The following is a 12,401-nucleotide window of genomic DNA, read 5'->3' on the forward strand; positions in this document are numbered from 1 at the left end:
TTTGGGAAAGGTCCGGGCACAGGCTGCCAATTTCCAGCTAGGGTCAGATCATTGCATTTGCCAATTCATCCTGGCCTCCGTAGATTTACACTGACCACCTCCTTTTACCTCCAGTCTGAATAATTGGCTCACGCTTCCCGTCGGATGAGAGGTTTTTGTAGCCCGGGTTCATCCTCTCGATAAATCTCTGCACACACACACGGGAGCATGCACACACATTTTTGGCTCGATACACAAGAGATCTGAGTCATCTGTTGAGTCGTAATGTTCTCACTGAGCGCATGTTCCCAAACACTGCAGACCTCTCACACGCTCATTAACAATTAACGGCTTTAAATATGATTGGTAAGACGCTGTAATGTCCTAAAACAAATCAGAGGTAACTCTCATGAAGTATTTGTTTCAGGACTTCTGGTATCAGACTCACTGACAGGTTTCGTAATTGTGTTAAAAAGCGCATTTGTTCTTTGTCTCAGTTCTTGTCATTGTAGATTTTGGTTACATAACATGTGCGACTGTTTATCATGGATAAAGATGATGTTGCACAGGCTTGTCATGGTGGGATTTTATCACTGTTGGTCATTGCTTGCTTTAAATAACAACGTGTGATAACACACCAGCTGGTAAGAACCCTTAATAAAAGCGTAGAGGTGCAGCATTAGTTCTGTATATTTTCTCCTCTTTCTCAGTCAGGGTGCCCTGACTTTTTTCTACACGCTTATTCTGGTAGATTTATTTAGCTCAGATAAAAGTATTTCCTTGGCCAGAGTTCAACCAGAATACAGAACTTTCTGGCATGATTTTCAGACACCTTTTCAACTTAGATGAGTCATATCTAGCTGCCCTGCCAAAGGTCTTAAAAAAAACTAAATAAAAAGAATATATATATTTATATCAAAGTGTGGGAGACAATCTGTCACATTTAGAATAGTAGCATTAGCACAAGAGGTGTTACTACTTCCTTCTCCTATATAACTGTAACCATCAGTAGAAGCACTACTGGTTCTGTGATGACGCACCAACTCAATGGAGTGCTATAATAAACCTGAAGCATAATGTCATCTACAGCCCTGAAGGAGCTTGTCAGTAGAAGAAGTAGGATTGCAAAAGGGTGGAAAATTTCTAGTAAATTTCAGGAAAGCTTCCTGGAAATTTCCATAGGAATTCCTCTGGAACATTTCAGGGTTTTGTTGACATCAACTGAAAATATTTTTCTGCTCAGAAATTTTGGAAGTTTTTCAGGGAGTTTTCTTGTTATCAACTAGAACGAGGTTTTCAAAAATGATATTGGTGGAAACAACATAGCTGAATGCAAATTCAACTGTGTACCATTTATCCTACATGCAAACAATTTCAAGCATATTTGATCATCAGCGATCACTACTTCACGAGCCTACAACATTCCCAGTGAGACCTCATTTCTGGATTTGGAGACTAGAAATCCTGTCAAGATAAATTTTGTTGATAGTACTGAGGTAAATATATTTAATGGTATGGTTTCACTTTCAGTAATGGACGCGTTTAATTTAAACCAACAAGTGCTCATCAAAATGTGTATAATTTTTAGAGGCTAGCTTGGACAAATATTCATGCCTTTTTAATAACAGTGAGACTCAGTTAAGCTAAATTCAGACATTTAAAAAAAATGTTTGTTGTTTTGCCAAAAGGATTAGAGCTCCCTCTGCTTTGACAGTCAAAGTTTTTGCTAAGTTTAATTTTCTTATTTAATCCACGTTCAATCTTTTCAGAGGTGAAGACTTCAAGGCCTTTACTGCAGCCAGTCACCAAGGGGTTGCTTTAAAGGTTTTGGCTTCACTTTGGGAAGCTGTTTTCCTGGTCATGGATTTTGCAGTCTATGGAAAGCATACAGTTCAAATCCTGCAGAGTTACAAATGGGGAAATGCAATACTCTTTGTGTTTGACCCATTTAATAGTTTCAAAGTCTGGATTTCTCTGCCTTTAATGCATTAAATTATTTCTTCACTTATTTCTTGTCTGCCTCTGATGAGCCCCTTGATGTTGTAGAAAAGCATCACTAAATTTTCTAAGAGCACTTTTTAAATAATAACTACACACTGTGTTCTAATTTCACATTAATGACAGACTACCGCTGCGTTGAAATCAAAAATCTTTCAGAAGAACAACTGTAGCTGCAAATGAGGGAAGGATTTACATGGTGTCACAGTATCCTGAAACACTCTTCACAGCAGATGTGCGTTTGATGGAGTCCTTAATCTGCCGTACTGTGGCTTACTTAATGCCAGAGTGCAGCAACAGGCATGTTGTAAACATCTCAGTCCCTAATGGAGGAACTTATTTACATCATTAAGCATTGATTGTTGATCTAAAAACCATTAAAAATACCATCTAGACATGAGCACAGAACAAATGAGCATTACACAAATGCACGTTCCAGAGGAGAATTAGATGGAGTGAAGTTACGGAGCGGACCGGCTGGAATGATGATAGGGTTTGAAACATGATGGAGAAAGATGGAAAATTAATGAGATGGATGAAAAGCTGAGCCACAAAACAAAACGAGAGACAGCATGGGAGAGAGCCACACAAAGAGGAAGAAGAAGGAGAAGAAGAAGAAGACACAGGCTGAAAGCTTGGTTAGGATTTCATTTACACTGATAAAAGCATTAGTGGATGAAGTCGTCTGAGACTATTTAAACCGAGACACACAGACAGAAATAAAGGGCACAGAGTGCGGGGAGGAGGAGGCAAGGGGAAAGAGATAAAGAAACAGGAAGGGAGAGAGTGAGAGTCATGTCTTATTAATGCAGGGACTGCTCTCTGGCAGTGAGTTAAAACACACATCTACCAAACATCTGTCAAATGGCGTAATCCATACGGTTTAGCATAAGCTCCTGGCAGCAGCACTGGACAACGACTCACACAGATACACTGATATTAAAAACACCAAGCTTTGGATGCACAAGGGGAGCTGGCTTTTGTATGATACTGTTGCCATGTGACTGGGTGTGATGCATGAACATGGTTGCTGATATGAGGGCCTTTTTTATGCATGCCTTGATCCATGTGTGTGTGTGTGTGTGTATGCGCGCTCATATACAATATGCATGATGCGTCTCTTACCATGGACCTGCAACATGGCTGAGGCCTCTGTCTTGCCCACACTGTTCTCAGATGTGCAGGTATATGTCCCTTCATCCTGCTCTTTCACGCGAAACAAACGCAGGCTATTGCCGTTGCGGATTTCAAACCTTTGGCGTAAGAAGAGAAGGGAGATAATAAAAGATCTAACACAGAAGCATCACAAAAAGAAAACCACAATGCTAATCTACTCAAAGAGAAGAAAATCTGCTCGTGGTACAAGATAGTGTCATTTTTTCCCTTGTCAATCAGCCTTTTGCAGGGTTTTTTTCTGCTTTTCCAATCAGGTTAAATCATCTTGAAAGGAGTGGAACAATGTGCCTTATCTGCCTCCGATGCTATTGCTGGTTCCAGGAAAATTTCTTGAAACAGTTGAAAATCAATTTAAAGGAGGGAGAATATTTCAGCACATTGAAGAATTTTTCACTTGACTTTTTATCTCTGAGCGGCAGATAAAATAAAAAGTTATAATGGACTTTGCAGAGCTAAGCTTTTTAAATCACCAAACGTACTGCAGCACTGAAACCTTGTTTGTCTCTTTTTGTAAGGGATGCTGTGAACTAAAGCAGCGCAATTATCTCCAGACTCATTAACCACAGAGGTTACAGATAAGAGATGAAAAATAGTCAAAAGATGAAAGAGTGTAATAGCGCTACACAACCATTAATAGTAGCTGTTTCATAATTACCTATTTTTCAGTGAACAAAGAGTCGCTGTGACTTTTCAGGGAAAATTGTTCACTGCATGGTCTACAAGTCATCACTACCTGCTATGTTAACATATTAAAATAAAAGTATTATCTATAATATATATATATATATATATATATATATATATATATATATATATATATATATATATATATATATATATATATCTCAATAGAATCTTTGTATGGCTAAATGTGCCTTTACTTTCAGGCTCAGGGATTTCTTTTGGAGTTAAGCTCAGAGGTTGTGTTGTTATTCTATCTGACACTGCAGGTGAGGCCCCAGATTTCTTAATTAGGTTAAGATGACATACTCAGTGTGTAAATGTACACAGCATTTCCCATAAAATAAGAGTCACTCATCATTCCTGCTGCGCTCTGTTTGTTTGTTTGTTTGTTTCTGTGAATATAACAACAAGCCATGCATCAACATAACTGTAACTTCATGTGTTCAACGGGGCACAACACCACAACCTCCTTCTGCCCTGGGCTACAACTCTGCGCTTCAGATCATACACAAAGAGCCTTCTGTGCTTTAACACACATGCTACAGCTCAGAGATGCCATGGGCCCCTTTAGAGAAATGCAAACAGCTGGGGAGGATCTCTACATCATTGTTTTGTTGTACAAGTGGTTCTTGATTGTGTAAAGTGACTCTGGTAAAGTACTCTGGCTGTGGTTAACACATTTTATTGACATAATGTGAAAATCAGTATTGGCTTGTAGTTTCTTTTTTAACTATTAATGATTAATAGCACTAGCTGCATAATGTTGAAGTGATGAAAGAACATCTATGATAAATTACAGCTTTAGCCAGGAGACCATTCGCTTGGCCTTGCTAGCATAAAGACTGGAAACAAACAACAAAAAAAAGCTAGCCAGTAAAAAACAGCCTGTCTTTTTATCACTTTAGCTATCATTTGGATCGTACTTCGAGAATGATAACATGCGAGCCCCAGCTTGTAAATGAGTTTTAGAACCCTTAAACAATCTTGCTTTTTAATTCCATTTCCTGTCTATATGCTAAAGTAAGCCAACAAGGTTTCGCAGTGCACGTTTGGCAAGGGGATGAGGATTTCCTTAACTCATTCTTGACCAGAAACAGAAGTACTGCTTATGGTAGAAATATTAAAATAAAGCTAGTTAGCTATGCTTAGCATAGAGACAAGACAGGGGCTAGGTGGGCTAGGTGGGCTAGCCTTACAAGGTGCCTTCATCAAGTCTACAAGGACTTAACTCCTAACATTTCACTTAGATCTGTATCTCTTTTTATTCTAGCATTTCCTTTTGCTAAAGATAAGCTAACATACAGCTGGTTGCGTAAAAATCATTGCTACACTACAAGTAAGATTTATTGCTACTTTTCTGGTATTTTTTATTACTCGAGGAAATTTATAACATGAAACCAATGATTTACTGACAATAGCCGCATAATCTTCTACATTCTCTATAGTATCTATAAGAGAATTGATGCCCCTAAAATGTACAGTCTAGGCCAGGCAACTTTTAACCTGGCATTACTAGCTTAAAGGTTGGTAAATCAAAACAACCTAGCCTGTGAAAACACAGCTTTGTGTTTTTATTATTGTAGAGATCAATTAGATTGAACTTCAAGGATGATACAACGTGAGCAAAGTAAATTTTAGAATCCCAAACAGTTAGAGGTTACCCTTCATTTCATGTTAACATGCTTATTTAAAGCTAGCTAGCAGTAGTGCAACAGTTCAAGTTTTGTATACAGAGAAGAGGAGATTGATATAGCTACTGGTTAATCATTTCCAAATAGAATAACTGCTTTTGTTGTACATTAAAATAAAGCTAGTTAGCTTCGCATAGACCCAAAAAAGGAAGCTAGGGAAGCTAGCCTAGCACCACACATTGTCATGAAACAAGCCAATCAGCAGTTCTTTCATCTCACATAAATTAAGAAACAAGATTAACCTACAAGTATTAGCTCAGTATTTTATCCCAGTGTTTTGTTTAAGATAAGCTAACACACAGTTTGTGAGGGAGATTCAAATTTATCTTCAAATTGACATTACTGATTTTCTGTCTTCTTTGCTTTCCACTTTATCACTGCTACGTGGAAGTTATTTTAGCACTGAGCTGTAGCCTACTGTATTTAAATGTCTGCATTACAGTAAGGAAATCAGTCAGGTTTATGTAGAGCAGCGCTGTGAGGGTAATGTACAACAAACTCATCTGCGTCAACTTCAACTAAATAAATAATCTTGTATGACATAATTTCAGCTTAACATACCATGTGTTTCCTAACCTACATACAAACAACTGAATGATTCCTGGCTGTACTTTGTGATTTCAGTGTTTTTATTATTTTAAATATATCATCAGGCTGTGAAAAAAATAGAGCACTAGAAAGTGAAACATAATGATTAATTTGATTGGCATGGCTAAATATACATTACATTGGGTTGAGATGGGAAAAAAGGATGAATCTGGCCACAGGAGGATTCAGCTAATGAATCCACTTTGGTCTCTTTCCATCTATGAATTTATATTAACAGACTGACAGACAGGCATGAATTAATGAACAATTACTCCTCATGTGTTTTCTGGGTCACATGAGTTTTTAATCCAATACACTACTTCTCTCCTGTAACTCTGGATTTCTTATGCAGTAAGATGTTTATGCATCACTTGTGTTACTCTCCGCTGGTCTGTGCACATGTCTTTAACTCTCTCACCTCCCACGAGGAAGCTCCCCCTCCTCCCGCCGCCACCGCACAGTGGGGGCGGGGTCTCCATGGACCTCGCAAAGGAAGTCAACGGTGTCTTCCTCCATGACCACTTGGTTCACTGGCCTCCGCACCAACACAGGACGCTCTGCAGGAAGAAAAAGACCACAAGACTTTAGTTGATGTTCCTGAATCACTTCAAGACAGAATCTTTCATTGAATGTACAGAGGACTCACCGTACACCACCAGCTCTGCAGGATCACTGTCCCTCTCTCCAACCATATTCGTGCCCACGCAAACATACATGCCAGCATCGCTCTTTCTGGTGTGAGAGATCATCAGTTTGCCCCCACGCATCTGAAAGAAAAACAGCTCAAGAGATTAGACTTCAGAGTGCTCTGAGTGATGACATTAGAAAGATAAAAATCAAACTTATCATCACAGCTCGTAATGGAAAAATAATCCACACAAGCATACTCTTATTTTATAAACCCCCTTACACACAAAGCCATGTGGTCACTTTGGTACTATCATTCATTCAGTTCATAACTTTGGTTTTCCACTAATATATATTACTTTAGATATACATTTATCTACTTTAAGCCTCAACTTCAGCATTTTTGCAGATAAATATTAAACCTCTAAATCCATTTGTATATCTTACAACCACAGGTACACGACTTAGGTTCTAGAAACCAGTGCTGTACTCAAGTCACCAAACCTTGAGTCAAAGCTGAGTCTAAAGTTTTCAGTGTTCAAGTCTGATTCCCCAAAGAAGGATCCAAGTAGATTCCTCCTGATTAAAACTACTAAAGAGGGTGACTCCTAACTACTGAGTGTATGTACCATAGACTGTATATAGAGTGGACAGCATGGCTCCGCCATTTATCATTGTACGGCTTTGAAGCCAAAATACTCCAGTCACAGGCGCAGCCATTGGCAGCAGTTGCAGCCAGAGTTTGCGCAGTAGAGATGATGAGGGATTCTGGGAGAATCTGAATGGAGCTGGGTGACAAAAATAAAAATTACTTTTTTCCTTTCGAGAGTCTAATCACTTCATGACTCTACCTCCTGACATATTTTACAATCCCCGAAAAAAATACACGAGAACAGCAGCTGTCAATCATCATTAAACCTTACGTAAAGCCTCATTTTTAACCTTGAATAACTAATGAAAACAAAACTTTTCAGAAAAAAGAGGACTTAAATACAAGACAGCCAAATGATATTTTCAAATCATCACAACAATCGGACGTGAGAAACATTTCTACGAGGAGTATTAATTTTTTAAAGTTTGACCACAGTCCATCTGGAATGGCTGGAAAGCCAGATTTTTTAACCTATACTGCAGCCAGCCACCAGGGGGAGCAGGTTTTGTGGAGACCTCACTTCGAGCCGAGCAAGCAGACGTCATTTTTTTTACTGTCTATGGTCTGTACCTGGACTGCCCGAGGGACACTATTGATGTGTAGAATACATTTCTTTAATTTATAATACATACAAATCCAGTCACAGTTTCTAAAGATTTAAAGTATCAGTGAAGTTCCAGTGCTTGTAATAAGTACATCATTCCAATCAGTGAGGGGACAAACTTGTTGATTTTGTCACAAGTGGGATCACTGCATGTGCCAAATAAACTTAAAGACACCAGCAGCCCAGCTGTCATTAATCAGAATTTCAACCAATCAAACATCTTGAACCCTGTGGTTGGATCACTTTAGTTGCTATCGCTACTGTTAGCGTGCTAACACTGTGTCGTAATCCACCGTTCAAAGTGACTTAAACCCCTTCTCTGGTTCTTTCTTGGCAGAAATTAGTTAAGTGTGAGACTTTTCCATACTTCGCTCGGTGGTTCGTTAATCCAACATGCAGCTCTGTTGTTGTTGCAACTACTGTCAAATCCTTATATGCAAAAAGCATGTTTCGTGGCATCTCTTTATGCTGACAAAAACTGAGTAAGAGGTCACATAAACACCCGCCCAGAAAAACACACATGCCAGTCATTGGTCTGAACGAAATAAATTAAAATTAAATTAAAAGGATCTTCTGTGTCCCAATGCTTGAGTCCAAGTCAAGTCATAAGTCCTGAAGATGAGGAGATAAGTCAAACATTGTTAAAAACTAAGTATATAAATTAAGTGTCATTTTCAAATTAATTCACCAGGAATAAATATTACACAACAATCGGACAATAATTCTTTCTCACTCAATTTTTAGCATTAGGATTTTTACATTTTATAATTTCAATTCTTTCTCTGTTTATTTTTACTTACACACAGGGGCTAAATACTTTCTCCACTACTGCCTCTATAACTTTAAATGATCATTGTCTCTCCGGTACAACTGACTATTACATATATTTGAATTAAATCATTTTTACAATCATTGAACATTTTGTTCAAATATTATATTTACATATAAGTATAGATTAAATAAAGGAAGGAGCAGTTAGAAATGTTTCAGTCAGCTGGGAACTGAAAAGATTTACATTGCATTACTGAACCGAGTGTCATTGAGTATTTCAATTTTGCCTTGAGCTTTAACAAGAATAAGAAATGATGCGCTTATTAAAAACTAACCAAAAAAAAGGCTCAAAACCAATCTTTTAGTACATGCTTTTGGTCAAATTCAGCATCAAATGTAGGCCTGTACTTTTTTTAATTCAAGTTATTACTCCTCCAGGTGTCAACCACCAAAATAAAAGAATAAAAAATATATCTTATCAGTGAATTCTTTGGTCTTTGGGTTTCTGTTTGCCTTTGCTGCTGTGTTCTGCTTCTTATAAATGTCTGCTGCCTGGTGTTTTGGGCAGAGAGAGGTGTCATTCAGCTGCTGCAGGATCTCAGCGTGTGACGTGACGACGTCTGCAGTTTAATCTGGGATTCCCTGCGTCTTCCAAGAGTCATCTACCAATAATCCACCAGCTGTGTTCTCTCAAACTCTTCTTTAATGGATCTGTTTGGCTCACCTAGGAGAGTACTTCGGGCACTAGGTTTAGGTGATTTATTTTCTCATTTTTGTTTTCAATTCCAATTTCCTGTGTTAGATTTTCAATAGCTTGTGTGGCTGCTAATCATACTTTTATTTTGGATAAGGAAAATTTAATTTGGGTTTTATTTCATTCTTTTTTTCTTGTAGTAGTAAGGTACGTTGTTTGTTTTATGATTTGGCTCACTTGCAGCCCTTCCTCTTGTGTTTTCTGCCTCTGCTGCCTCCTCCTCGATTTACAATCTGCTAGATTTGTGCCGAACAATTTGTGCCACTGCTGTTTTACGGTCTTCAAACAATAAGCTGCCTGCTTGGCCTGAAAAAATCAGCACTTAAGTTGCTTCTCTTATCCCTAGACAAAGTCTGGGTTGTAACTTATATGACTTGGATATCTAAAGTTATTTAAAGGTCTTCATTTTCCCTTAATAATAATAATAAGAAAATAAGAAAAAGGGTATTTTCTAGGCCACGTTATTGTCATTCAAGCCAATTGAAAGACCAAAATGATAAATAAATGATGTGCCAGCCTCTTCCTCACTTGCCAATTCTGTCTGCAGCTCCACGTTCCAAAACCATTTGTTCTGACTGCGGACATAAAATTTAATGTAACATGCACAGTGCAGGATTTCATCACAAAAGACTTGATCCTTTCATTTAACAGTTGGTTAATGTGATTCATTTGTTGGACGAACTTGCAGGCACAGATTTAGACACATTAAGTGCACTGGTGGGGGTTTATGGCATAAAGTCACATTTTCTTCTGCCAATTTGTGGATGTTCCATCAAAATTTGCCTCACTGCATAATGTGAAGTGTCCAAAAGGCTAAAAAACGATAAAAGCATGTCTGCTTTATTGGAAACTGTCAGGTTGACTTTCTGAGAGATTGCTCTGTGTTTCTGTTGAACTCACAGAGACACGATCATCCTTGGCAATGACTCGGACGTTGTTGCGTTTCCAGGACACGGTGGGCTCAGGGTGACCACGCGGAGGCACACACTCCAACACCGCAGGCTCGCCAGCAGCCACCACGACATCGCTCGGGGCCTGCCGGAAATCATCTCTCAGGGCTGCGAAGAAAACACAAAGAAATCCAATTAGCTTCAGAAACCCCATCTGTGTGTGTGATGTATTTAAAACAAAGGCTGGAAATCAGACCCACAGATCGGTGAGCAGCATCAGCACAGACACAATAGAGGCTACCATCAAAAGAAACACCAATTTGTCTTGGATATCATTCAGGCTGTTTTTTTTTCTTTTTTTTGAACACCATCTTCTCGCTGAGGATTGCCTGAAAACAAGCTTATTGGGAGAAAGTCGATTATTGTGTTTGCATGTGCATGACTGCCCAAATCCCTGGCAAAACAACGTCCTTGTTAGACAGTGCTCTAATGTTTTCCTGGGCCGTGTCCTACTCTGCTGTCTCTCCTGTCAGAACAGATGAATAATGCACATCTCTCAGTCCAACATGAGGTAAACAAATAACAGCGCATTCATAATTTAGCTCATGTGTGAGGGAGAAAAAAACGGCCCTCGCATTAATGAAAGGATTGTGTCTGAAAAGGACTTTTGATAACTCTGCAATATTCAGAATCAAATAAAATCAGCTCCAAACTAGAAAAGCTTCTCCTCGTGTCACCCCTGAAGTTTGCACACCCGCCTGCCGCCCTGTAGTTGATGGCAAGATGAGGAGTCTTTGACACGGCCACCTCTCTTATCTTCTAATCTTCAGCTGTGATTGACAGATGAAAGCAACAGTATGAACTGTGAACTGAAGCCTCCTCATGAGGCCTTCTGCACCATGGAGACTCATACTCTGATGCTGTCAGGCTCACATTTTCACACACTCACACACACACACAAATGGATCCACTCATGTTGGACCACATCCTGCAGCCTCACAGCTTTTTTTCACCCTACCAGTATGTTATTGCAGCATAATCAATCAATAGGATCTCCTTTTACACTCTCATTAATATTTTAGACATCTTTTTAATCAGCCTTTTGCTTCAGATTGACACACACTTCAATCCTGAGTTGCATGATCACTAATAAACTCCAACAGCATGATAACTTTGTTGCTGTAGTTTAACTAACAGACCTGCCAGTCAAAGTTTCAAAGGGGTTTGAAACCAACATCTTCATTGTTAGCAACTAATGTTTGCGTAGGGTCGCCGTGGCTCAGTGTTGAAGTGTTTTTTCTTAATTGGAGAGTTGGAGGTTTTATTCCAGCTCCTGCAGCCTACATTCAATCACGTCCTTGGGCAGGGGCTCAAAATTACAAGAGTGTATGAGTGTGGTATGAATGGGTAAATGTGAGATGTTGAAGCACTACGTAGATACGAAGAGAAAGCACTGTATGAACATGGTCTGTTTACCCTTTATTTTTCTGTAGCCACAGCTATTAAGATCTTCTTAATCATCCTAGATCATAGTTAGACAGGCACATCAGTGCAATTTCTTCTTTACCTTTCAGTGTTTCAACTACAAATTTCCTGCAGTTTTCCTCAGGTGAATAACATGGTGTTGTTGTAAGCTGATTTATAGAAATGTGATCATACTACCTTAATTGGCAAGAAGACCAGACACCCATGCTGAGGCCAGGAAGCCGGCCCAACTGGGAGGAAGGGGCTACATGCTATCACACACACCTGGAATACTGTCCAACTCACTGTTGGACAACAGAGGGCGTGGTTGTCCTGCCGCTACAGGTAGGACAGCCCAACCTCTATGAATCAGCTGACAGACAAGTCCAAACAACATCACTTGACTCTTCTTAGGAAGTTTTTGATCAAAATATATCAAAGTAGAAAAGAAATCACACTAGTCTTTGTGCCTCTGCTCTGTACAGAGTTCAGTTTTGATTTTCACTTACTCTCTGCCAACTTC

At 39.1% G+C, this 12,401-nt stretch overlaps 1 protein-coding gene across 2 annotated transcripts in view; it reads right to left on the reverse strand.

Annotated features, from left to right (window-relative positions):
• LOC141797571 (roundabout homolog 2) overlaps positions 1–12,401 on the reverse strand; it is a 71,564-nt gene that overhangs the window by 30,179 nt on the left and 28,984 nt on the right. For both annotated transcript variants that reach the window (XM_074679064.1, XM_074679063.1), the window contains exons 3-6: positions 10,425–10,582; positions 6,763–6,883; positions 6,535–6,673; positions 3,103–3,230 (exon numbers count right to left, since the gene is read on the reverse strand). In XM_074679064.1, coding sequence (XP_074535165.1) covers positions 3,103–3,230; positions 6,535–6,673; positions 6,763–6,883; positions 10,425–10,582 — 546 coding nt within the window. The remainder of the gene's footprint in view (positions 1–3,102; positions 3,231–6,534; positions 6,674–6,762; positions 6,884–10,424; positions 10,583–12,401) is intronic.

This window comes from Halichoeres trimaculatus, unplaced genomic scaffold (assembly GCF_033239565.1).
Source record: "Halichoeres trimaculatus isolate MK-OKI-2021-1 unplaced genomic scaffold, fHalTri1.1 fHalTri1_scaffold_9, whole genome shotgun sequence".
Classification (NCBI taxonomy): Eukaryota; Metazoa; Chordata; class Actinopteri; order Labriformes; family Labridae; genus Halichoeres; species Halichoeres trimaculatus.